Genomic DNA, 26739 nt, shown 5'->3' with positions numbered 1-26739 from the left:
TAGTTTAATGTAAGAAACAAGTTTCAACATAAGCCTATTTATTTCCCCCTTAATTTTTAGTTTATTAAATCATCTTATGAAAATGGGTATAATTTTAAAGGGGGATGATTTTGTTAAAAGGTATGTTAAAAAGTATTTACATTTAAGCTCCTTAAAGTAGCCTTTTATTCTTTTGTCCTTCCCGATTTTCTTCTCCCTATTGCCTGGAATGCAATTAACATAGTTGAAGCTGCTTTTGTTGTTGTTGTTGTTAATCCTTACCCAAGGGTTTTTTTTCCATTGCTTTTCAGAGAGTAGAAAGGAAGGAAGGAGTAAAGGAGGGAGAGGGACAGAGGGAGAGATGGGGGGGGGAGGGAGAAAGAAACATCAGTGTGAGAGAGACACATCAATTGGTTGCGTCCCACACACACCCGGACCAGGGCAGAGAGAACCTGCAACCCAGGCACATGCCCTTGACTGGGAATTGAACCCAGGACCCTTTGGTCTGAGGGCCAATGCTCTAACCACTGAACCAAACCAGACAGGGCTGAAGCTTTTTTAACGTGTAGGAGAAATAAACTTTTGTTATATTTAAGCCACTGTTGTTTGCAGTTTTCTGCTTTATACAGTTAACCAAATCCTCCTGGTACATAATTTTCCAAAAAAGAAAAGCTTAGAGTAGTTTTCTAAGGCAATTTGTTAGGAACAAATAGTCTGTGATTAGTCTAATTAATTCTGCCCCTATTCCAACTCAGTTTCCCAAGAATCAGAAGGATATCCAGTGTTTTAATTGGATATTTCAAAATGAGAATAAAAGAGATAAGAGAACTATAAGAGTTCTGAGTCACTTTTGAACTTGACAAAGAACAAGACAGCAAGACTCTTTCAATAAGTGCTAAAGCAACATGATCCTGTCTGCCACAAAAGGAATCATTTCATAATTAATCGCAAATGGTAGAAATAACTTTAGGCATTCCTAACTTGCCTATATATTCCAATGCTCCTTCCTTCTTTCTTTAGGATTTCCAGTGAAGAAGAGTGAATAGGAAAATGTAAGGTCCATTAGAGCAGAGATTTTCTTTGTTTTGCTCCTGCTGCATCCCAGTGTTTAGAACACAACCTGGCACATGATAGATGTTCAGTAAATATGTGTAGAATAAATAAATGAGGCCTCAATGGGTCTGGTTTCCTCAGGATTTGAATGCAAATGAAGTCTGTATAAAAGGGTCCAGGTGTGAGGGGACATTTATTCCTTTGGCTCATCCCGGTCTTTTGAAGGCAATACTTAGCCCCTTGGGAAAGCAGCCCCTTGTGTTTGTCCTACTATGACATTAGATGATAGGTTTCTTGAATGTTGGAACCATGGTTCATAAGGACCCTGGCAGTGCAGTTTGCTCTGTGGGCTTTTGTTCAGCCACACTTGGCTGGAGAAGGAGATCAACAAACACCTGGTGTCATTGCCAGGTCATGGTTTCTCATCTTTGCTTGCTGTGGTTTCATGCTAATACAAAACAAGACCAGAGGACAGCGAGATTTGCTGTCTATAATGTTTTGCATGTTTTCTACCCAGCAAATTAAATTCTTTATTTGCCTGATGACCATTATTTCATGATTCCCCCTCTAAAAGGACTAATAATCTAAAAAATTGGAATGTGTGTAATTGACATTCATGTTTATTAAAGGCCTAAAAGAAAACCATTTGCTGTTGTCATACATTCTGTGAGATTTGTAAGGTAATAGCTTCTGTTGGCTTATGGGGAGCTTCTGGCTCTAACCCAGAGCTGTGGCCTGGCTCTTTGGCCTAGGCTTTCAACTACACGTGTCCCAGAACACTTTCCAGTTCTGGTCGCCTGACCTCTGGGTCCATTTTCCTAGAGGGGATTCCTGATTCCTACTGTTAGATGTTCCTTTTCCAGGGCTAGCCGGCTTTCCCAGACACATGCCACTTGTTCCTTTTTACTGTATCTCATCATGCTGAGCCTCACTTCTGGCCTGTCCGAGGCCTGCTACTGCTGCTTCCCTTGTCACGGGGCCTCTCCGCTTGATCTTGGGCTTCCCAGCACTGAAGGCTTGCCAGACCCCCTGTGTTAGAGTTTCTCCTAGTGTGACATGCAAATCTGAGCAGATGGTCTTTATTTAAAGCCTCCTTTTTTTCACAAACTCTTTGGGTTTCAAGAAAAGTCTCATTCAGAACTCCCACTATGAGAAGGGTTTACGAGACAATGGAAATGAAACTTCAAAGCAATGTGTAAATATAAGGTGGTATAACTATAAGTGATACTCTCGAAACATTTGGTAGTAATGAGGTATAACAGGTAAAATTTAATACACTTATTCTTATCCCATCTTCTCATAGCATAGGGTGGTATGATTATCAGATATTTATAGAAAGCTAAACTCTTTAAGCTCTTTATATTTTCATTTTAATTTTTTGTGAACACCTAAAACATTTTACAACAGCAGTTTATTTATTTGATAACTTGAGGTCCTGCTGGGGTACCAGAGGCATGGACAGGTGAGCCCTACCTTTTTGTTATATGGGAAAGTATAAACTTACGATCAAAAAAGTGTGTCTACTGGCAACTTTCCAATCTCTTTTTTAAAAATCTAAGGTAACATATTTATCTTTGTGGCACATTTATTCATTCACTATTCTCCCAGCAAATATGTACAGGGTAGTTCATGTGTGCCAGGTGCTGTTCTAGGCGCAGAGGCCAAACAGTTATCCAACCAAAAATTCTGTCCCTTTCAGAGTGTACATTCAAATAGGAAGCAATTTAGGATTGAAATTTAAGTAAATGAGCACAAAAGCCCCATTTTATCCCTGCCAGAATTTGCAGTAGTGTATTTGTTTATTACTGAATAGGATATTCTAGTTCTTCATAGGATATAGTCTGACCAATGTTGAATGCACATTTTGTAAGTATATTATAGATGATGGTGGGGGCAGGGGTAGACATGGGCAGGAAAATGACAGTCTTTAACCTTCAGGTTTCATGAGGAAATCTATAACTTACCCCCCTTCCCAAATTAAGAACCTCTACTAAATTGTGAATTCTTTTTTAAAATTAATTTTAGAGAGAGGAAGGGAGAGAGAGAGAGACAGAGGGAAACATCAATGTGAGAGAGAAATATCAATCAGTTGCCTCCCTCACACACCCCGACAGGGGATTGAACCTGAAATCTGAGTATGTGCCCTGACCAAGACTCAAACCTGCCACCTTTTGGTGTGCACTGGCCAGGGCTAAATTGTAAACTCTTTAAGTACAAGCAACAACTATGCCTTTTCATTCGTTTTTTTCCTAATTTCTTTAAAAGACATAATTGCATAAAGCAAAAATAATTCTGTATTGATGGATTTATGAGATATATGGGTATAATATATAATACAAAAAAGGTAGCACAGTACATGAAGGTGGTGTTAAATGGAACTATACTCTTACAATATATTTTACTTGAAGTAATTCAGTATCAGCTCTAGGCACATTGTGATAAATTAAAGATGCATTTTGTAATCCTCAGAGCAAACACAACAAAAAAATGCCATGAGATATTGCTAAAAACAAATTTAAAATATTTGTTTAATACAGAAAAATTTTGAAGTAGAAGAGGTGGAACAAAGAACAAAAACAGATAAGACAAATAGAAACCAAATAGTAAAGCCAGTTATATCAAGATAAGTACTTTAAGTGTAAATAGCTAATCATTTCAATCAAATGCCAGAGATTGTCAGACTGAATTTAAAAACATGAGACTGTTATATACTATCTATAAGACACACTTTAAACACAGACAGGAAAAGGGTTGAAAGTTAAAGGGTGAAGAAAGATAAATCAGAAACAGCTTAAATGTGGCCATATTAATATCAGACAGAATAGATTTCTATAGGAGTATTACTAAAAACAGAGAGATTTTTTGTTATGATGAAAGGGTCATTTATAAATGTATGTGTGCTAATAGCTTCCATATACGTGAACAGTTTCCAAATACATGAAGTTAAAACAAACAGAACTAAAGGGAGAAATGGACAAATTCACTATCATGATTAGATACATGCCTTGAGACTAAAATGAAAATGTTTAATTTTTTATTTAATTCAGATCTTACAATTTTGATTGGATCAACTTTTTTTCATAGTTCACTATGTTCATAACAACATTTTACTACCTTGAGCTAAATCGTGTTAACTTTGCTATTTTACAGCCCCATATTCTGTTTTCCTTCCTACCCAGATCTTCAGAAAAAGAATTTCTACTTCCTCACCTCCAATTTATTTCATATTTTTTTGCCATATTTACTTCCTCTCTCTTTTTTAAAAAAGGTATATGTGTTACAGATAGTCTCACCCCGCCCCCACCCCCGCCCATACCTCCTCTTCCCTCTGCCCCATCATCCTGCTGTAGAAGAAACCACTCTCCATGGTTCTGTACTTACTACTTAAGTATGTGTCTGTAAACAGTACTAGATTTTGTGTTTTGAAATTTTGCAAAAAGATGAATATAATATATGATACCTTTCTAAAAACCTATTAACACATGTACACTGAGTTTATTTTAACTGCTGTTCAGTCTTCCATTAGATGAATAAACCACTTTGTAGCCATTTCTCTGCTGGGAACATGTTTCTGTTTCTTAGCTGTTACATACATTGCAATTGAGTATTCCCTAAAGCACACTGTCAGCTCTGCTAGGTATAGTCAGCCCTCCGCCCTCTGTATCCCTGGGCTTTGCATCTGCAGATTCAACCATTCACACATCAAAAATATTTTTTTAAAAAAAAGAAAGAAAGAAAAAAAATCCTAGAGTCTACTGAAAATAAAAACTTGTATTTGCCAGATGTCAAGCACTGCACTGAATCCACAAGAATGAAATGACGTGGAGGTATACTCTGCTGTGGCCTATATGCAAATCTAAGTTATGTGCAAATCCTACACCACCTTCTATGAGAGACTTGAGTATTCTCAGATTTTGCTATCCACAAGGGTCCTGGACCCAATCCTCCTTCAGGCACAGAGGGACAACTGTATTGTCAAATTGTCCTCCAGAGTGGTTGTACCACTCCACCTCCCGTACGGTGTGAGTTCTCAATTCTCCTCATCCTCACGAAAACTTGATACCAGATTTTTCAATTTTTGCCAATTGTTGTTATATTTAGCATTGTTCATTTATATTGCATTTCCCTAAAACCAGGTGAGGATACATATCTTTTCATGTATTTTAGGCCATTTGCATTTCCTCTACTGAAATTGCCATTTTGTCTACTTTTTAAATTGGGTTGATTGTCTTTTTCTTATAAATTTATAGTTTCTTTATATGCTGTGAATACTACCTTTGTTGACTCCAAGAATTCTAAGTACCTTCTTCCAAACTCTTATCTTTTCACTTTATCTATGGTAATTTTTGGCATTCTGTAGCTTTAAAATTAGAAAGTAATCATGTTTTCTTTTATAGTTTATGCTTTATGTGTTTTATTTAAAAATTCTTCCCCATTCCATTGCAAAAAAAAGATGTTCCTTCTGTATTTTGTGCAGAAACATTTACAGTTTTGTAAGTTATATTTGTGTTCTTAATCCATTGGGAGTTTATATGTATGGTGTCAGGAAGAGGGCCTTGTTTTGCTTTGTCCTTATGTATAGTTTGTGTGTTCTTTTCCCTCTGATTTTCCCACTTCTGCTGTATACCAAGTGCCCTTGTACCTTCTTGCTCTTTAGGTCTATTTGAGTAACTCTGTAGAAAGCCCACACTATTTTAAGTACTCCAACTTTATAGCATATCTCGAAATCTTATAGGCCTTATTATGCTTCTTTAAAATTACCCTGGCTACTCTGGATTCTTTATTCTTTATTTTTAAATCTTTTTATTGTAGTATGTAACACATACCAAAATGCATAAACTGCAAATGTCATGAAGCCAAACAAATCACTACGAAGTGAGCAAACCATGTAAGCCCACACAGGTCAGAGCACTGCCAGCCCCCAGAGCCCATCCCTCCCGGGACTGCTCTCCTGGGACGTGCAGTTATCACGTTCATGCTTTGCTTCATGGCTTTCCCGCTCCATATATTGTTCAAATTGATCTGTTTACAAAAGTGGAGTCATAATGTATGCAGTCTTTATGTGTGGTTTCTTTCTCCCAGCATTATATTTTTACAATTTAAGCCTTAAATATTCCGTATGAATTTTAGGATTGGCATTTAGGTTCTGACAACAGTAACAATGAAAACCCTGTTAAGATTTTATTTTTAATCATATTGAATTTATATATTAATTTGGTGAAAATTGGTATCTTAACAGTTCTGTTCTTTCCCATTTGTGGATGTGATACCTATATTTATTACTAGGGTTGGGTTGTTGTTGTTTTTATGTCTCATATGGGGGTTTTTTTTGGTTTTTTTGTTTGTTTTTTTAATCCTCACCCGAAGATATTTTTTCCATTACTTTTCAGAGAGAGTTAGGGAGGGAGAGAGAGAGAGAGAGAGAAACATTGATGAGAGAGAGAGAAACATTGGTGTGAAAGAGACACATGGATTAGTTGCCTCTCACCTGCAACTGAGATATGTACTCTTGACCAGATTCGAACCCAAGACCCTTCAGTCTGTGGTCCAATGCTCTAACCGCTGAGCAAAAATGGCTAGGGCTCATACAGTTTTTTAGTTTTCTTTATGAAGGTCTTACTTATTTTTTATTAGATTTATTCCTGAGTATTTTATAGTTGTTGCTATTACCTGCTGATAGCTAATTGTTTTACCTTTCTAGGTGGCCTGAATTTTATATTTGGTAACTTTTTCTTTTTTAATTTATCTCTATTGTTGAAAGTATTACAGATATCCCCCTTTTTTTCCCCGTTGATCCCTTCCACCCTGCATCTGCCCCCTACCCCCCCCCCCCCCCCGGCCTTCACCGTACTATTGTCTGTGTCCATGGGTTATGCATAGAATCGTATAAGTTCTTTGATTAATCTCTCCCCACACACTCCCCCACCCCCACCTTCGCACTGAGATTCATCAGTCTGTTCAATGCTTCTGTCTCTGGATCTATTTTGTTCCTCAATCTATTTTGTTTATTAGATTCCACATGGGTAAGAACATGTAAAACCGAATCAGGAAGAATCAAAAAACCTGAATAGGCTAATAACAGCTGATGAAATCGAAGCAGCAATAAAAAAACTCCCAGCAAACAAAAGCTCTGATCCAGATGGCTTCACAGGGGAGCTTTCTAATTCTTTAAGTTGTAGGGTTGGATAATTTACTAACAATTTTTCTTGCTTTTTTTTATAGTCCTGTAGTTCTATGAACTTCCCTCTTAGGACTGCTTTCTCTGTGTCCCATAGATTTGGGGTGGTTGTTTGTTCATTATCATTTGTTTCCAGAAAGTTTTTTATTTCTTTCTTGATCTTATTGGTAACCCATTCATTGTTTAGTAACATGCTATTTATCCTCCATGTGTTTGAATGTTTTTGAGTGTTTTTACTCTAGTTGATTTCTAATTTCATGCCCTTGTGATCTGAGATGCTTATGATTCCAATCTTCTTGAACTTATAGAGACTTATTTTGTGTCCTAACATATGGGTCTATCTTTGAGAATGACTCACGTGCACTTGAGAGGAATGTCTTTTCTACAGCTTTGGGATAAAATGTTCTGTAAATACCAATTAAATCCATCTGATCTAGTGTGCCATTTAGCGTCACTGTTTCTGTGTTGACTTTTGTCTGGAATATCTACCCAGTGAAGTCAGTGGGGTGTTAAAGTCCACGACTATGACTGTATTGCTGTTGATCTCTCCCTTAAAGTCCTTAAGATTATTATTGATAGGTCTGTATTTATTGCCATTTTAATTCTTTATGCCTGTGTTTCTCTCTCTATTTCTTCTTATTATGTTTCTCTTTAACATTTCCTGCAATGCTGGTTTGGTGGTGATATGATAAACACCTTTAGCCTTTTTTTGTCTGGGAAGCTTTTTATTTCACCATCTATTTTGAATGATAGCCTTGCTGGATAGAGTAGTCTTGGATTCAGATCCTTCTTTGCATTACCTTGAATACTTCATGCCATTCCCTTCTGGCCTGTAGAGTTTCTGATGAGAAGTCAGCTGACAGCCTTATGGGAGCTCCTCTGTAGATATTAGATTGCTTTTCTCTTGCTGCCTTTAATATTCTCTCTTTGTCTTGAATTTTTGGCATTTAATTATGTTGTGTCTGGGTGTGGGCCTCTTTGGGTTCTTCTTGCTTAGGACTCTCTGTGCCTCCTGAACTTGTGTGACTTTTTCCTTCACCAGGTTAGGGAAGTTTTCTGCCATTATTTCTTCAAACAGATTCTCTAACCCTTGCTTACTTTCGACCTCTTCTAGTATTCCTATAATGTGAATATTGTTACATTTCATGTTGTACCACAGCTCCCTTAGACTGTCCTCCCGTTTTTTAATTGTTTTGGGGTTTTTTTAAATCTCTGATTGAGTGATTTTTTTTCTACCCTGTCTTTTAATTCGCTGATCTAGTCCTCACCTTCCCCTAATCTGCTGTTTATTCCTTCCAATGTATTCTTTATTTCTGCTATGTCATTCTTCATTTCTGACTGGTCATTTTTCATAGTTTCCCCATCTTTTTTCATGCTGTTGAGCATCCTTACAATCAGTATTCTGAACTCTGTATCTGATAGATTGTTTATCTCCATTTCATTTGGCTCTTTTTCTGGAGACTTCTCTGGTTCTTTCATTTTAGGCTTGTTTTTTTGTCTCCCAATTTTGGCTGCCTATTTGGGTTTGTTTCTATGTATTAGGTAGACCTGCTAGGACTCTCAATTTTTTTGGATGGTCTCTGGTGCAGGCCAATGTCAGATGCTGTTTGTAACTGGCCTTGAATACCCTGTGTGGAGCTATCAACAACCCATGGCTTGAGGTCCCCTCTGTTGGAGCTGGGTGTAGTTGGACAGGGCCAAGATACCACACTAAAGTCTGCTTTTCCAAGGCTGGGGTTCTAGAAGCAGATCAAGCAAAGACTCAAAGCACCCTGAGGTCTGACTCTGCCTGCAGGCTGATTAATCTGATTCTCTTAACGAGCCTCAGGCTATAGAAATCACCAGGTAGGGTGAGAGGTTTTCCAGCAGGGTGGGACAATTGCTTCCCCCTCAGGCAAAAGCTATTTGGAAAGTAAATATCTGCCTGAGAAAGATGTTCTCTGCAGTGTGGGGCAATGACTCAGCACAGGAATCCAGATGGGTGCCCTCTGAGCTGTAGTTCCAGAGCCCACAACCCTAGATTCTCCTTACACAGCTCCAGTCCACTCTGCCCTCCCTCTGCTGGAGCCCAAGGTGAGTGGCTGCACATGAAACTTTGTGCATTGGCTCTTTAAGAGGGTGCCTGCATTTCCAGCCATCTCTCCCTGGCAGACAGAAACCTGGCTGCTTTTCACAGCCAGATGTTATGTAGGCACGTTTCTCAGTTCTAGTGCTCTTGGCTGGGAAGCCCAGCCTGGGGTTTAGGCCCTGGGGTCCTCAGTAGGAACCCCCTACAGCTGAGATATCCCTCGAGACCTTCAGCTGCTGCCTGTGGGAGCTCAGCGAGCCCTCTCATGCCTCTTCACTTCCTACCAGTCTCTATGCAGTCTCTACTTTTCCTCCTTGGTCGTGAGGGTGCTCTCCAGCTCATCTTCAGTTGCAGTTGATTATTCAGGATGTTTTTTCTATATTTTAGTTGTAATTCCAGTTTGATCCCAAGAGAATGTCAGTGTACCTTCCACTCAGTCTGCGGCCATCTTTAATCTCCTCTATCTTTGGTAACTTTTAAGCATTTCTTTCTTTGTTGTACAATACCAGATCTAGATATAAATTTTATTTTATATCCTTCTTTGGACTCTTGCATTTTCTGTCCGAGGCTTGATATTCTTTATTAATTCTGGAAAACTCTTAGCTGTTATCTCTTGAAATACAGTCCCCCTCTCCCGATATTCTCTGTTATCTTCTGGAAGCTCTGAGACATACACCGAGGGCCTCTCTGTATGGAATCCACCTGTGTAGAGCTGTGTAGTTCTAGACCTTCCCTCTGGGCCTGCTCTACCCTCCTCAGAGCCTCCTTGATCCATGCCCTTTAGAGGTTTTATCTTCTTGCTGTAGACTGGAGTAAACAGAGGGTAGATACGGACTATGCTGAGTATGAGAAGGAATTGGGATAGCTTCTTACAGAGTTAAGAATCCCCCACTTTTACGCAGCTGTAAAGAAGAAGGTTCTTGTACCCTTTGGGACAGTATGGATGACCTGGAGAAAATTATGCTAAGTGAAATAAGCCAGGCAGAGAAAGACAAACATCACACGATCTCACTTATATGTGGAATCTAAAGAACTTAATAAACTGATGAACAGAATAGATTCAATGACATGGAAGTATAGCTCAGACTGATGAATGTCAGAGGGAGGGAGGAGGGTGGTGGGTGGAGGGGAAGAGAGTAACCAAAGAATTTATATGCATATATGCACAACCCAAGGACATGGGCAATGGTGGGGACTGGGGAGGAGGTGGGATGGGGTGGAATGGGTCATTGGGGAGATAAAGGGACATCTGTAATATTTTAAATAAAAATAAAAATTTTTTAAAAAAAAGGATACCCCACTTCACTCCTGCCTCCCACAGCACCTGATGCCTCTAATCCCAGAGCCTGCCCAGCTCCAGGGGACCGTCCTCCTGGCATTTGGATTTATCCTTCTTCCCATATGCTAAGTGGTTTCTAATTATACAATGCGGTTTCCATTTTGTCAGTGTGCTTCAGGATTGTAGATGCTTCCTGGTTTCATCAAATGTGGAGTTTGTTTCTGTTTTCAACTTTTTTGTTGTTTTGTACCATTTTTTAGATAAATGGCATGGGAATGGTTTGAAACTAAAAGTCCTCTGCCATTCACTCTTTAGCCTACTCCAGTCTGTCTTTTGCTCCCCACCACTGCACTGTTCTTATTAGATCATCAAAGTCCCCATTTTGCCAAATGCAATGGTCATTTTTCTCTCTGTCTCACTTGAACTCTGAGGTGCATTAAATATAGATGACTAGTAAAGCCATCTTAAAACACTGTTCTCTTAGCTTCACTGATACTAAATTGTCCTAGTTTTCCTTCTGTTCCAGGCAGCCCCTTCTCAGTTTTCTTTACTGGCTTCTCCTACTCTCTTCATTCCCAAAATATTGGTGTACCCTGGGTTCAATGTGAATTCCTCTTCTCTCATCTGTTATAGGTCCCCACCCTCATATTATCTCATCTAGTCCCATTGCTTCAAATGCCATCCAATACCAGCAACTCCCAAATCTTGATCTCTGCTAACTTTTCTCTTGAGTTCCAGATTTGTATATTCAACTACTCACTTGATATCTCCACTAAGATTTCTAACAGATACTCCCAAACTCATCCCTGCATTTCATTTGCTGTTTTCTCTGTGTGAAATGGTCTTCCAGTTCTTCAAATCACTGGTTGCCCATTATCCTTAAGATCTTCACTCAAGTGTCACTTCCTCTGAAGCTTCCCTGACCACCCTACCTAAAGTAAGCCCCTGCTCCAAGTCACTTTATTTTATTTCCTTCATAAAACCTGTCTGGAGTTGTTTTGTGTGCTTGCTTGTTTACTGTCTGTTCTCCATATTGACTACTATTACCTCTATAAGAATTGGACCTTGTTGATCTTGTCTTCTGCTGTATTCTAAGTATCTAGAAGAGTGCCTGGTATATTGTAGATACTCAATAAATTCTTGCCTAATTAGTTAATCTTATTAATAAAACATTAAAGTGTACTTTTCTCCTGTCAGACAGAAAGTTGTCAAATATGCTCTGATTGGCATGAATAACTTCTAAGAATCAAATTCACAAAATTAAAAGATTTTTTTTTTTAACAAAGGAATAGCTATACTCACTTTTACCTAAAAAACCATAGACCATCTTTAGACTTCTCTTGCCACATAGATTACCTTAAAGATGAAACATAGGCTTGTTTGTAAACAGAATTGTTAGTTGCTAACTATTGGGAAGAATTTTTTAAAATCTAAAAAAATCAATAGAAAAATTTATTAAAACACTATGTAAATTTTACATTGCCTTTATTTTCAGATAAATTTATTGTATGGCTGGGTCACATCATTGAACATCAAAGTTGTTTTCTGCCAGTATCTCTCTCTGATGGCCATATGCCAATAAGAGTAACCACAGAGTTAGTGTGAAAGTTTTTTGATAACCAGATCTTTTGTGGCTTTTTAAAAAATGAAAACATTGTTTTAAAAATATTTTACCAGTACTTTGAGTGTTAAATGGTTAGGATTTTGCTATGTCTCCTAAACTTAATAAGAGCAAATTTATTTACTGAGTCAATTAAATTTTTTGCTGATTTGTACAACTTAGTATTCTGCAACTTGGTAGGAGTTTTGGTTATCACCTAACACTGCTAAGATGAAGAAAAATAACCATCTGAAGTATTTTGGGTTATTGATTTCTGTGTTAAATATGTCCTTTAAATTTTTATTACATTTAAACAATCCAGTTGGACTTTTTTCTTTCAGATTTCTGGTATCTGCTACAACAGCAAAATATTGAAAGTTCATCAGGTGCTGTACATCCCTAGCTGGATGGCAAGGTTCTTTTCTTGGACACTTGAGCCCATCTTCTCATCATCAGAACCCACCACCGAAGCCAGAGTCGGGATGGGGGCCACAGTAGACATCCAGAGGCAGCAAAGAATGGAGCTGCTCGATCGGCAGCTGATGCTTTCACAGTTTGCACAAGCGAGGCGACAAAGACAGCAGCAGGTAAGCATAATAATAATCACTAAAATTTCAAAATACTCGCCCGGCCGGGCGTGGCTCAGCGGTTGAGCGTCGACCTAGGATCCAGGCGATCGGGGTTTCGATTCCTGGTCAGGGCACATGCCCAGGTTGCGGGCTCGATCAGTGACTCTCTCATCATTGATGTTTCTATCTCTCTCTCTCCCTCTCCTTTCCTCTCTCTGAAATCAATAAAGATATATTTTTAAAAATAAATTAATTAAATTAAATTAAATTTCAAAATACTCAGTGGCCTAAGTAAACATTTCCTCTGTGACTGTATGTATGGTAGGGACTACATTTTATTCCTGTGCATTGCAGTGTGGCTATTTGACAAGTTTTCTAGTAGAATGTAGGTCTCTGGTAGTGCCTATTCTTAGGTGAGTGTTTTGTTTTGTTTTTTAAGGTAAAAAAGTAAATTGCAGCTGAAAGACTGGTCAAACTGGACACTCTTGTTCCTCTTCTATTAGATAAACATTATTTCTTAGAGAAACACCAACCTAGTTAACACGACATGGTATTTTATCTGTTCTTAAAATCTTGTAAAAGCCACAGTGTCTTCCTGTTAAAATGCTTATTATCATGTGCTCTGGAGTAAAGAGCAAATGTAAAACTTCTTGATTTTCTATGGTTGAAATGGAGAGACTGTGAAGGTAAGAAATTTTTCAAGGCAACAACCCATGAGTAAACCAAATAAATTATGTGTTTTCTTAGCCTTGTCATCAATTATCAGGAAATATTGAGCATTTGTCTGCAATAATGTGCTGTATCCACACTTCTCTTTCAGGGGTTACTATACAGAGTGAGGCAAAAGCAGGTTTACAGTTATTCACATGAAAAGTAATACAATAATTAATAAATAATAATACAAGAATAAATGCTGTGCTTCACATATTCACAACTATAAACCTTCTTTTGCCCTACCCTGTATGTCAGGCTAATACCTCATGCTTGATCTTTCTTTGACACTTCTATGATCTGGTATACTGAGCTCTTTATTTCTTGTCTCCATCTTCTTTACCCTCTGGGGTGTGAGAGAGGATACTCTTCTCACTTACAATCTCCCTATCAATCTCCCTTACAATCTCCTGCCTTCACTAGGTGTGAGACGTAGGTTTGCAGAACTCACAGTTGTCTGAAGAAGTGAAATCAGTCGTGACATTCCTGGTGGGCCTCAGAGTTCATATCTGGGGTGGGAAGAAGGGAGCCCCTTATCAATAGGCTGAGTCTACAGGTGAAAGAAGTGAGGGTTATTCCCTACAGATGTATTTGAATTTGAGGTGCATCTAGAACATACAATAAAGATACCCATGATGTAGTTAAACATGGAGGACAGTCATCTCTCTTAGAGAGGTCAAAGCTGGAGATGTAGATCATGGAGTCAACTTTGTAGGCTTGAGAGACAAAAGCAAGGTGCTGGATGAGTTCTGTAAGAGAATTACATCCAAGATGAACATAGGCTATAGACTAGTCTTATATTTAGCAGAAGGTAGATCCTTCAAGGAAACAGGGAAGAATGAAAAGTATGAGAACTTAGAATGATCAATGTCTGAAAAACTGAGTAATGGTGAGTATAAATGTTTTTCAAATAGAATGAACCTAAAGCTATAAAGAAGAGAAAGAGGTAGTGTATGATTCTGAGATCTCTTGCTTAGATAACAAGATAGATCAGTGACAGCACCATTTCACCAACATCAGAAGAGCAGATTTGGGGGAAATATATGACTGAGCTACCTTTGGAATACCTGGGAGGAGCTTCCCCATTAGATAGCTATGGCTTTTGTGCTCATGAGCAAGGCAGAAAAGTGGCATTTCTCAGATTGGAGTCTCCAGGCAGAATTTTTATGCATGAAGTTTATCAAGAATGCTGTCAGGATCAGTATCTTTGTAGGAGGGGTGGTGAAGGACAGAGGTAGACTTTGAACAACAGTTACAAAAAAGGCCTGAGCTAACTTTCTGGAGAGCTGTGGAGTTGGGAGAGCCCTGACAGGTTGTCCCAAATTTAGATAGGAGCTGAAACTAAACCTCCACCAACCACTCATTGGTTGCAGATTGCAGACCTTGGACTGACTGGCTCTGCTCTGATGCACACCATCCACAGGGGGCATGTGCCTTGAGAAGTGTCAGGTGCTAGCACCCTTGGCAGCAGGAAGATTGAGCACTTCAGTTCTGAGGGAGGAGGGGGATCTGGATGGCAGACCACAGTATCCATGCATTGTGCTACTTGTATCTTCTTGGTTTACCTAAGTTCTTGCAGCAGCTCCTCCAAAATTCCAGTCACACTTTTTTCCTGGGAGAAGCCTTCAAGAGGAAGGTTAGTAGGATAAACTACATCCCCTTCTGCTGAAGCAGGTCTCACTGACCATGCTGATCGTTATCTCCCTCCTCTCCTGTTCATTCGAGAGCCCCCTTACTCTTTGCTGGAAGGCATAGTTGGTGAAAGTGACTCATACCCTCACCCTCTGTGGTTGGAGTCCCTGGTCACCAGGCCCTTCTCAGGCTGTGTCTGCTGCATTTGTCCATTTACTGTAAAAACTGAGCAAGGGAGTACCAAGAGATGCCCTAGTGGATCACCAGGGTGCCACACATAGTCTTCCCTCCCCCCTTTTGTACCCCAAGCCATACCTTTCCCTGATGATCAGGGTTAATTACTCCTGCCAAGATAATGACTTCTTTCCTTGCCTGCTGGTTTTTGGCACAAGAGCCCAAAACTGGTTAACAGCTATAACTTAAAATGTAATGGCATTCTTGCTTTTTCTCCTGATGGAAGAGTTCCCCTCCTGTGAGCCAAGCTCTGTAAACCCATGGAATTTAAAGTTGCAGGGATGAGAAGCCTAGATTCCCCAAACAAGTCACTGGGAGGGAGGGTAATCAGGGTCACTTCTCCTTCCACACCTTATTTACTCGATCTATGTGTTCTTGTTGGGCATATAGCAGGGTTTTAGGGTTTATACTGCATGCTAGAGCCTGAAGTGCCATCTTTCAGGATATCATCTCCAAGTTGGTATTTCACTGACACCTTCAACTAGCTGTCTCATTGGTCTGGCAAGCTGGCAGTTCCTTAGTCACATGGTATGTGAGAGGGTTCATGTATTCCACAGTCTTGCCAGTGCTGTGCCCACTTTGTTCTAAGTGGGCCTTGTGGTCTGATGTAATGTGATTTAGCACCCTGGTCGGTAAAGCAAGCATTCAGTACACCCACAAAGAGTGGTGCTGGGTCTCTTTGAGGGATGCTGGTGTATTGGGGCTCAGCATTGATCTCTATCCCTACCACCAAGGCTTCTCTGTTCATGTGCCAGCACTGGGGTGGCCGATGGCTGGCTGGTGTCCACCAGCTGAGTCATTCTGTCTCCCACTTCTGTGCTGGATGTCCATAGCAGACATTAACCAACCAAACAGATGTCACACTGCATGCCTATTCCTTTAGCTATGTCCATATGCCTTCTCCTCAGGTCTTTAGCTATGTCCATATGCCTTCTCCACCTTTCAGTACCCTGAACTACCAACCAAGTTATTTACCACATCCAGTGAATCCATATATGTTATTACCTCAGGCTACTTCTCTTTCCACACAAAGTGGATGACCAAATTCACTGCCCAGGCTCTGCCCATCTGGAGGATTTCCCTTCATTGCTGTCTTTCAGGATCACCACTGAGTGGAGCTGTAGTGCGGTGAGCTCACAGTCCATTTTCAGCTTTCACTTGTCTACTGAGCCAACCCACCTATGAACCCAATTTGGCCATTTTCCTCTCTGTCACTTGGTCATAGCGCCCCACCCCCCGTGCGGCAGGAGGTGGGAACTGAGAAAGAGGTTTTGGTGCAACAGAGGTGATAACGTGGTGGTCTGGCACACCTGCCTCTGCAGCTCACCTGTGCCCTCTGGCCCTGCTCATGCTGACCCCAGATACACCACCTCCATCTGAAGATGCATTTCTGTGGGTGCAGCTGACCTTAGAACTTCGTAGATCTCACACTTCTGACCACTTTATGCCCATGGTCAGGCACACCCTATCCCCAGGGTCTAGCAGCAGGTTTTCAAAAGTGTATCATTCTCTGCTATATGTGCACGCTCTTGCTCCAGGACCCTAGGGATCCAGAGCATGATTTTCTCCCTATGGCTTGATACAGATTCCACGGTGTCTTTCCCCACCACAGACACTGCATGCCACAGGATCTACTAGGTTGTACAGCCCAGGAATCCATGAAATAGACCAAATGAAACAGACCAAAATTCCTGGAGAGTACATGCGAACTGGGCAACTGTGAAGTGATGTTGTTTGATCTGTGGCTCTGCCCTCTGCTTGGCAGGCTCCTCCACTTCCCGAGGCTGGTCTTGCCCCCAGTAGGTCTTGGGTTCAAAATCCCAGCCCTGGACTCGTGTCAGAGGCTTTACACTAACTGGTCTGCTGAGAGTGAGGAGCACACTATTTCTTCAGTCCTAGGCTTACTCAGTCCCCCTCATTTATTCCCAACATCAGCCTGAAGAGATAATAGCTACTTACTTCCTGTCCCCTGAGGCTCGGGGTGCTGGCTGCACAGGGGACACACCTGCTGATGGGAGTGCAGGAATAAGACTCAGATGTGTCCACCACAAGGCCTCTGCCCCTGATGCTTCATCAGGCTACTTCCCAGTTAGGAAGCTCCTTGGTGATTTTATTTTATTGCCTTTTTTGCTTCCACTGGCAGAAACTCGGTGCCAAGTTTAATGTTCAATCAAATTAACTGTTTAACCCAGAGTTAGAACTTCTGCTTCCATCTTGTGTATGTTTTTAAAATATCTTTTTGTTTGTTTTAATGTCCTTGTACCTTTTATTGTAGGCAACCTCAAATTCTGTTAGTACATTTAAAATAAACCTGTTATTTGTTTAAAAAACTGTTGATTTTCAGCCCTGGCCAGGTAGATCAGTTGGTCGAAGCATCATCCTGTACACCAAAAGGTTGTGGGTTTGATTCCCAGTCAGGGCACATACCTAGATTGTGGGTTCAATCCCCAGTCATGCATGGAAGGGGCCAACCAGTTGATGTTTCTCTCTCTTGCTCGCTCTCACTCTCTCTCAAATCGATAAGCATATCCTTAGGTAAGGATAAATAAGTAAATACTGTTGATTTTCAGAGGTTTTTCATAGAACCCTGAGTTACTTTGTTCATAAAGTCTTTCGGTTACTAATTACTTACTATACATTAGATAGAGCTGTCTGCAGTTTGTAATTTCAAGCATTACAAAGTAATGCTAAAGCTTCATTTCAGTGTATTTCTATTTCTTTTGTCTGCTCTCTGTCCTATTTATCTTGCTGCCTGGAAGCTGCTTAGTACTCTGCCTCCAACCTCCTCACAGGTCCTCACTTCGCCCTGGAGTCACAGTCAGTCTGTCAGTCGATACTTGAGACTCTCTGACCAAGACTGATGGGTACTCTGTGGGCACAAAAGAATGAAAAACATGTCTTTTCCTTCACTGAGTTTGTAATCAACTTCAGGAAGCTGGGGCAGATATACCTACGTTAGATAAACATCCGAGAACACTGAGATATTGACCCAAGTACCCAGAGCATGAAGATATCAGAGAAGAGCATCCTCAGTGTGGAATGATACCCTGGAAAGAGGTTTCTACACTAGAAGGATGGGCAGAAGTTGGATGGACATAGAAAATGGGGCAGATTATCCCAGAGGAGAGGACCAGCAAGAGTGAGGGAAGCATGGAGATGAGGAAAAGGCGCTGGAAAGGAAAGAACTCAGGGAGACCTGTTTGACTGGAGAGTGGTAGGATACAAAGTGAGAAATGGGATGTAACACAGCAAATGTAATAGAGGGAGGTATTTTTAAACCTGATAACCGATTTGGGTTTTGACACTGGAAGCAGTGGAAAGTGGTTTAGTTACTAATAAAGGCAGGACAGTTATCTCAGACAAATTCATCACATTGCAATATGTTAGATGGATGGGAGAAAGGAGAGAGCATAGAGGAAGAGACAAGTAGAAGGTGATTTCTTAAATCTAGCTCTCAGCTGTATAGATGCCTTGGCTAGGATAATGGCAGTCTCTTCATTGAGCTCTTCTGTTCACTCCTTAACTGTATTGTTTCCCAAGCTCCACTCCTTCCTCAGCCTGCTGAGCTTTACACACCCTAGACACTCCCAGCAGGTGACCTGCCCAGTCCATCCCTCCTAGCTCATGGCTCCCAGATTTAGATCTGTGGACTGGACCTCCTTCCCTCCTGGGCTCCAGACCCACATATCCTGCTGCCTACTGGACATCTCCACTTGAATGTTCCACAGGCCTTTGAAATTTACCATTTCTTTGCTAAATTTACTTCTCCTCACTTCCTACCCTGATGAAAAGCACCATTATCCACCCAAAGGCCCAAACCAGAAAATGTTGGCTTCCCTAGACTGTTGCCTCATGCATTCATATCCCTCTCATCATTCCCCTCCGCTAACTACCATAGTCTTCCTTCTTGATGTAAATCTGCCGTTTCCTCTCTCTTCATCCCACTGCCTTAGTTCAGGCCACCATCACTACTTACTGGATTTCTACAGTAGCCTCTTACTAACTTTGTCACAACTGTCTCTCTCTCCCCACTCTGCCCCATAGTTCAGGCCCCAGAGTGATCTCATTTAAAACACAAATCTGATTGTTCACTTCTATTAAAATCCTTCAGAAGCCCTCTGTAGCTTTCAAGGTTACAACTCATTACACAAGGCCCCTTCCTGCTTGTCAGCCACATCTCCTCTGGCCCCATGTGCAGCCCTCAGGTCAACTGTGCTATTTGCAGTTTTTCATAGCCCCTTGTTTCTCACTTCTTGCCTTCACGTCTGCCCTTTTCTCTGCCTAAAACAAACTTCCCCCATCCCATCTTCCCCATCCCACCCACACATACAATCTTCGCTTGCCCAGCTCCTGTTCACTTTTCAGTATCCATATCAAATATCACCTCGTCTGGGAAGCCTTCACCAGCCTCCCAGTCAGATCTGTTTCTCTCTCTGTGCTTACAGCCCCTGGGTGTCTCTCCCTCATGGCATTCACCACTCCTGCCCCTCTACCAATAGTGTGTCCTGGAGTGGGTGGAGACTTTTTTCTTTGTATTGCCAGTATGTGAACAATTCCTGGCACATAGTAGGAACTCACATATTTGGGGAATTAATGACTAAATGTACAATAAATGTTTACAGAATTACTTAATATACTGAGGCCAGCTGAATACAGGTAAGCAGTCAGGGCTGGAAAGTATATAGATAACCTCTGAGAGGACAAGTGTGAAGCGAACCATTAAAGACAGCCTGAGACCCATGTTTAGGGAGTACAAAGAGAAGGAAGAAAAGGAATTTTGGGGAGAGGGGAAGAGAACTGGGAAAGTTTAGTGGAAAGGGAGCCTTGGAGAGTAGAATGTTTCAGGACGAGTGGAAGAATTAGTGTTCAACAGATTCAGATGCCACTCCCCCCGCCCCCCAAAAAAAGAACACACCAAGATGAGATAATGACTAGGAAGACACCAGTAGACTCAGCAGGAATTAATTCACATAAAAAAAAAAAGTTTTTAAATTGATTTTAGAGAGGGAGAGAGAGAAACATCGATGTGAGAGAGAAACATCTATTTGTTGTCTCTAGTACTCGCCCCAACCAGGGATCAAACCCACAACCTAGGTATGTGCCCTGATCAGGAATCGAACTGAGCCACACTGGCCAGGGCAAGAATTGATTCACTTTTGAAAGGAGTTTCAGTGGGAATGCAACACTGAGAAGTGATGCATGGGATGGAAGTGGAGCAAGAATAAGCACCACTTCTCTTCCTATCAGCTGTGTGTAGTCACATCTACATTCTTTAAAGTGAACTATGCTATTATACTACTGAAAGCATGTTTAATACGTTCTGTAGCCTGTAGCATATACAAATTGCATGGCTCTAAAGGACAACAAACGGTGTGACAATTCCATTAGGCCTTGCTTCACCTGAACCTTGAGACTAGAACACTGACAGGGGCAGCGTACGGGGTCCTTACATCCTCACGCACAGTGATGGGATCTTTCTGAACACCTCTACAGTAGTTAGCCACTCAGGAGTTAATGGTGATGAAATCTGAGTTTCTACATAATAATGCAGCAAAGAGAGTCACTATCTTTCTGCAGAAATAGAAGAAATAGAAGTTTCTTCTATTTCTCATCTCCCTTCATGCCCTTCTCCCATTCTGTAATTCATGTAGGGGCAGTGTGTTGAATATACTTTAACTCTACTTTCAACAGCTCCTTGTTCCCAGAGTCACTCCTCTTCCCCTAACTGAATTGCTGGCTCTGTGGTTGATGCCATCTCAGAGTCATTTGGGTACTTGCCACAGCTGTAGGTTGTTTTTCCACTGCCAGCACCGTTACATAACGTTGCACGGTTTGTGTTTTATTCATTCATCGAGTAGTTTCTCACCTCTTGAAGGACAGGAGCCGTGTGTTTTACTTATTTACTTATGTCTCTTTTGGTTCTGCTGCAGTGCACTCCCTCAGTGTCACTACCCTGACCTTCAAGCAGTTTGAGCCCACCAGGGGAAGACAGATGAGTCAATACTCAGTGCTAAGTTTCTGTGGGAGTTTGTGCACAGCAAAAAGAGAGTCCTAGTTCTCCCTGAGGGACTCAGCAAAGCCCTGTGTGGTTGAGGGAAATCCTGAAGAGGCCAACATTGTGGTAGGTATTTCAGGCCCAGGGAGCCTTGAGGGAAAAACACAGGGACTTCAAATAGCGTGGGAACAACATTTGCCTAAGCTCAGGGTTTTCTTAAGGAAAAGACAGAGAAAGATGAGGCTGGGGAAAAAGCCGGGGCCAGAACATAGGGTTCTTACGCCACACTAAGAGTTCTTTTTCCCTTTGTCCCGCAAGAAGTAGTGAGTCACTGAAACCTTTTATGCAGGACTAAGTTAGATTTATTTTTAAGAAAGATTACTTTGGCCATAATCTAAATGATCTGTTTAAAAGGTGATACTGGAGGAAGAAGACCAGTTGAGAGATGATGAGGATTCCCAGTATTTCAGGATATTCGTGGTGGTGAGGTGGCACCTGCTCGCTGAGTGATAGCAGGTGGCCACAGTCAAGCTTTGCAGAGCCTCTGTGTGTTCAGACCTCCAGAGCAGTCATTCACATCTCCTATAATAATGAACGCCTGAACAGTGGGGTTGCTGCATGGGTCTTCTCAGCTTCTCAGTACATATTTGCCTCTTTTTGCTAGTCACATTGGAAGAAACCCATATGCTAACGGCAGAAATGCAGCAGGATATGAAAATGAAAAGAGCAAGGAATTCGCAGTTAAGGGATCAGCCCTGGGTTGGCAGGGAGGTCTTTACACTGTCTAATAGGGTTGTCATGAGGATAAAATAATTTATAGAAAATTACTTTCTATACCAGAAAGATCTGTCAAATATTAGTTATTATGATCACATTGGGCACCTGTGTTCTGGCTCTCAGGAAGTTCGAGAGAGAGTCCTGATTTAGAAGCTAACATATGGTTATTACGCTTAAAAACTTGTAACCTTTAGAACAAGGGTCAAGCCCATGGGCCAGACCCAAAGCTGAGAATGGTTTTTACATTTTCAGTGGTTCTTTTAAGTACCTACATAATATCTTTGATTTTGCCACTTGGTTCTCAAACCTTAAAACATTACCATCTGACCTTTTACAGAAAAACTTTGCCAGCCCCCTGTTCCAGAAGATTGTGTAGCCAGCAGCTTTCAAAGCAGCTTTTTACTGGGATGTCTGAATTCTCTGCATTATTTGTGTGACCATTTTATCTGTTGGTTGATGATGATAGTGGTGTTACAGGCACTACAGGCATGCTTTGTTTCATTGAGCTTTGCTTTATGGTACTTCACAGATGTTGCATTTTTTACAAAGTGAAGGCAAGACCCTCTGCCAGCAAAAAGATAGCGACTCTCTTTGTTGCAATACTCTCTTTATTATACGGTGCTCTGGAACCAAACCTGCAACATCTGCGAGGTATGCCTATATACACCACAGCCTAAACTTGGTGATAAAACTTCCCGCAAGGTATTTCTATAGAATCTCTATTTACTTTAGAAGTAGAATTAAGGTGAAGCCCACTATGAATGCATCATGCTTGGTATAAGCCAAGTGGGAATTTTGTCAACAAAGCAACGAAGTCAGTTGGTGCTAATTTTTGCGTTACCCCTTCACGTCCTTGGGCTGCCCAGTGTTTCCTGGATGATCATCACTGAGCTGTCTGTGTAACCTGCTCACCATTATTCATACGAGTATTTCATTTATTTTCTCAGTATTTGGGTTAATTGAGTTACCTATATTCTGTCACCTTCTCTTGGTAACATTTTGTGGCTGTGAAAATTGTTTCTCTCTTTATCCACCCCAGCAACAGTTGTTAGGTAACATCTAACATGTGCATTATTATGAGTCATAGCTGTCTTGCAAATCAGGAGAGTTCCTATCATTAATCAAGTGCTTTTGATTAAGTATTTTTAATTTAGTAAAATACTTTTAGTATATTATAAGTGCTCTCAGGAACTCAGTGTATTTTTAGGTTCCTAAATAGCTCTCTTGAGATAGAATTCATATAACATATATAATTCACCTACTTAAAGTAGACAATTCAGTGATTCTTAGTATAGGCACAGAGCTGTACAACCATCACTGCATTCAATTTTAGAATCTTTTTATTATTGAAAAAAGAAACTCTACCCATTAGCAACTACTCCCCAGTTCTTCCATCCCTCTAGCACTGAGCAACCACTGATCTATTTTCTGTCATATAGAGTTGCCTTTTCTGGGCATTTCATATAAATGGGACCATATGCTATCTGGTTCTTTGTGACTGGCTCACTTAGCATCATGCTTTTGAGGTCCATCCATGCTGCAGCATGCATGATTGTCCCTCTGAGTGTTTAAATAGCAAGACCTACCCACTAGACCTTTATGCTGGCAGGTGCCAACCCATCGAACCAGTTTCATTGCCTCTCATCCGGCTAGGTCTTTGAGTAAGCTTCTTACCTCTTGGCCTCACCAACATATAATTTCCATTGACATCCTTTCCACAAAATGTATCTGATATGCTGCCAGGCTCTTGAGAGTACCACAGTGAACAAGACAGTGTGATCCTTCCTCTCAAGGAGGCAATTACAGTAAAATGTTACAATTGCTCTTCTAGAAGAAGCACCTAGCCCATCCGTGAGAGTCAAAAAATCGTATCTGGAGAAAGCACATTCTGAGTGGATCCTGAACACTATATGCCTGTACCTACATGTGTGTGTGTGTGTCTGTGTGCGTGTGCATGCATGCATGTGTGTATGTGTGTGTAGTGAAGGAGTCCACCTTGAGTCCAAAGGAAACAAGTTCTCAGCCTGTATTAACCTGAGCAGCTTTAAAGCCATCATGTGGGCATGTGGCACACTTCTCAGCACTTTTCCTTTTTAGCTTCGTTTGCTGTTTCACTTTTTGATGCAATTTGTTTTAAAAACAGTTCTTGTCAAGTTGCTGTGCTGCCTTGTCAAAAAGCAATCTAATCAGTTAGAGCTAGCTAGCTCTTTTATGACTTTTTTCTCTTATGAGTATGAAGTGTATAGTATCAGGTGTGGAATAAGTTACTAGTGCTTAGTTGATAAAAATCTGCCAACTACATGAAAATCAGGTGCTAGAACTCTATTTTCCAGTGAAATTAAAGGTAAGCTGTTTATCTCAATCTGTACCTCCTTGCAAAAGCTATGGTTAATGTTTTGGGTACACTGGTAGTTGATCATACTGACCTTTCTGACAAAGATAGGATCAGTCTAAATTCTAATCCCTTTCCAAGACTGACTCATTAAGTGACCTTGAGAAATTCATTTCTGTTTTCCATCCTACCATGGTATCTTCATGAGAAAGAAGAACATGGCACAGTCTCATGGTATTTAAGAAAACAAGTAAATAGTGATGATGTGCTTGGTTTTTGGAGACATTAGAAGGTATAAACAACCCTTATTCTTATAATTTTTTTTCTTTTATCACCTTTTAAAACCATGATTGAATTTAGAAATGTTCCCTGACTCAGACATCATGTTAAACCAGGGTTTATTAGAAAAATCGTCCTCATAATTAGTTTACAAGTGTTCCTCCCTCAAAACCAGAAAACAATTCTAGTGCAGGACAGAGCGCTGGGGCACCCCTGAGTTTCTCAGGAAAAATCCTTCTGCTCATCTTGAGAAGCCTTGAATTTCATGGAACCAACCCCAGGTACAGACCTTGCAGCTTGGTGCTGTGGCTTATGGACATATTTGTGAATAAAGAAGCAAGAGCCCAGGAATTTCCGAGGTAGTGAGTCAAGATCTCCTGTCCTAGATAAGAGCATAGATTAGCGATACTGAGATTTTAAAAAATCATCCTTTTTAAGTGATAGTAGTGTGTGCACTCATGTTGAAACTGGATTCCCAGGGTGGGGGGGTGGCAGGTGCAGGCATAGTCTGTGGCTTTGGGCTGAGAGGCCACTGCACAGCGCCTCACTTCCCTGCATTGGCCTTCCTAGTTTATAAACTGTCCACCGCTGCAGTTCTACTAGGAGTGGTTGCTGAGGGAGCTCAGGTTCCTTAGAGATCCTTGGTCAATGCAGGTAAAACTCATGAGAAGCACAGGAGAGTATAAAATGGAGGTTGTCTAGATCAGTGTCTGCCTACAATACTTACTACAACAGCTCTGACAGGGGCCACAAGTTCCTGTTGGAACAGTGAATATCTGTTTTTGAGAGAGAACTGCTTGGCTTCCATTTATTTTTTAATATATTGATTAGGAAGAGGCAACTCATAATTAGTTTAAGGATCATCTAGTCCAGCCTCCCATTTTACAGATGAGGAAACCTAGACTCAGTGTTATATTCTCCCAAGATTGGCAGCTTGACCAGTTCTGTAGAAGTTTGGCAGAGGGGGAAAAGCAGTAAGAATTTGTACTGCCCAGAAAGAAGCCAGTTACAGATAAAGAACAAGAGCTGGTCCCCACACAAACTGGCCGGGGGACGGGTGGTCCAAGGGAGCAGGGGAGGGTATTTTGGGTGACAGGCACAATTTAAGCAGACATAGTCTGCAATACATGAGGGACCCAGTGAGTGGAAGGAACATGCAGGGGAGAGGTAAGAACCAGTTTATGGTGGGCTGGTTTGGGAGGGCCTTCAGAACAGGAGAGAATAGATGTGATGCAGTACAAGTTTCAGTCGAGGCAGTGGCTTTGTGGAAGGGCTTATAGTGAAGACTCACCTGCAGTGCTGTACAGATGGATTGGGGCAATATTAGTGGCAGTGATGTCATCCAAGTGGCTGTTGGCTTAATCTCAGAGTGGGGTGAGGACTTATACAGTGGCAGCACCATTCAAAGGAGGAATCAGTGGCTCTTCAGAATTGGCTGGATTTGATGCATAAAGAAGAGAGTTGAGTCCAAATGTCCCCAGGCTTTCAGGCAATGCTGATCTAATATTGACAGGAAAGATGCAGTTCTCCCAGCACAGTGCTTGTTGAAGGACAAGTAAGGGAATGAGAGGTGATCACTGAAGATGTGAAAATGGGATGAACTCTGTGGGGGAGGAGATGTAAAAACAGAGCGGAAATCTTGAGTAATCACCAATCTCATTTTTAATAACGAGTTTCACCTCTTTTACATCAGAACACATACTGGTAACAAGTACCAGAACTAATTTTAATTTCGACTTTATTTAATTTTTGTGCAGAGCTAAAGTTAAGGAGGAAACTGCCCTAGCCAGTGTAGCTCAGTTGATTGAAAGGTCAAAGGTTCGATTCCTGGTCAGGGCACATACCTAGGTTGTGGGATTCAGGATGTTTGCAGGGGAGGCAGCCAATCAATCTTTCTCTCTCATATCAATGGTTTTCTCTCTCTCCTCCTCTCTCTCTAAAATCAATTTAAAAAAAAAAAACCCTCGGGTGAGGGAATAAAAAATAATAAATAAAATAATAAAGAAGGAAAAATACATGACCAAAAAGTTGGCAGACGGGGGAAAAACAAGAG

General features: G+C 41.0%; 1 protein-coding gene across 2 annotated transcripts in view; it reads left to right on the top strand.

The window, feature by feature from the left end:
* The window catches only part of UBAC2 (UBA domain containing 2), a 161637-nt gene that overhangs the window by 110082 nt on the left and 24816 nt on the right, over positions 1–26739 (top strand). For both annotated transcript variants that reach the window (XM_087814257.1, XM_087814256.1), the window contains one exon: positions 12499–12744. In XM_087814257.1, the coding sequence (XP_087670383.1) occupies positions 12499–12744 (246 nt within the window). The remainder of the gene's footprint in view (positions 1–12498; positions 12745–26739) is intronic.

Source organism: Miniopterus natalensis, chromosome 2, assembly GCF_054644295.1.
Source record: "Miniopterus natalensis isolate mMinNat1 chromosome 2, mMinNat1.hap1, whole genome shotgun sequence".
Classification (NCBI taxonomy): Eukaryota; Metazoa; Chordata; class Mammalia; order Chiroptera; family Miniopteridae; genus Miniopterus; species Miniopterus natalensis.
This window is presented reverse-complemented; position numbering and strand designations above follow the sequence as displayed.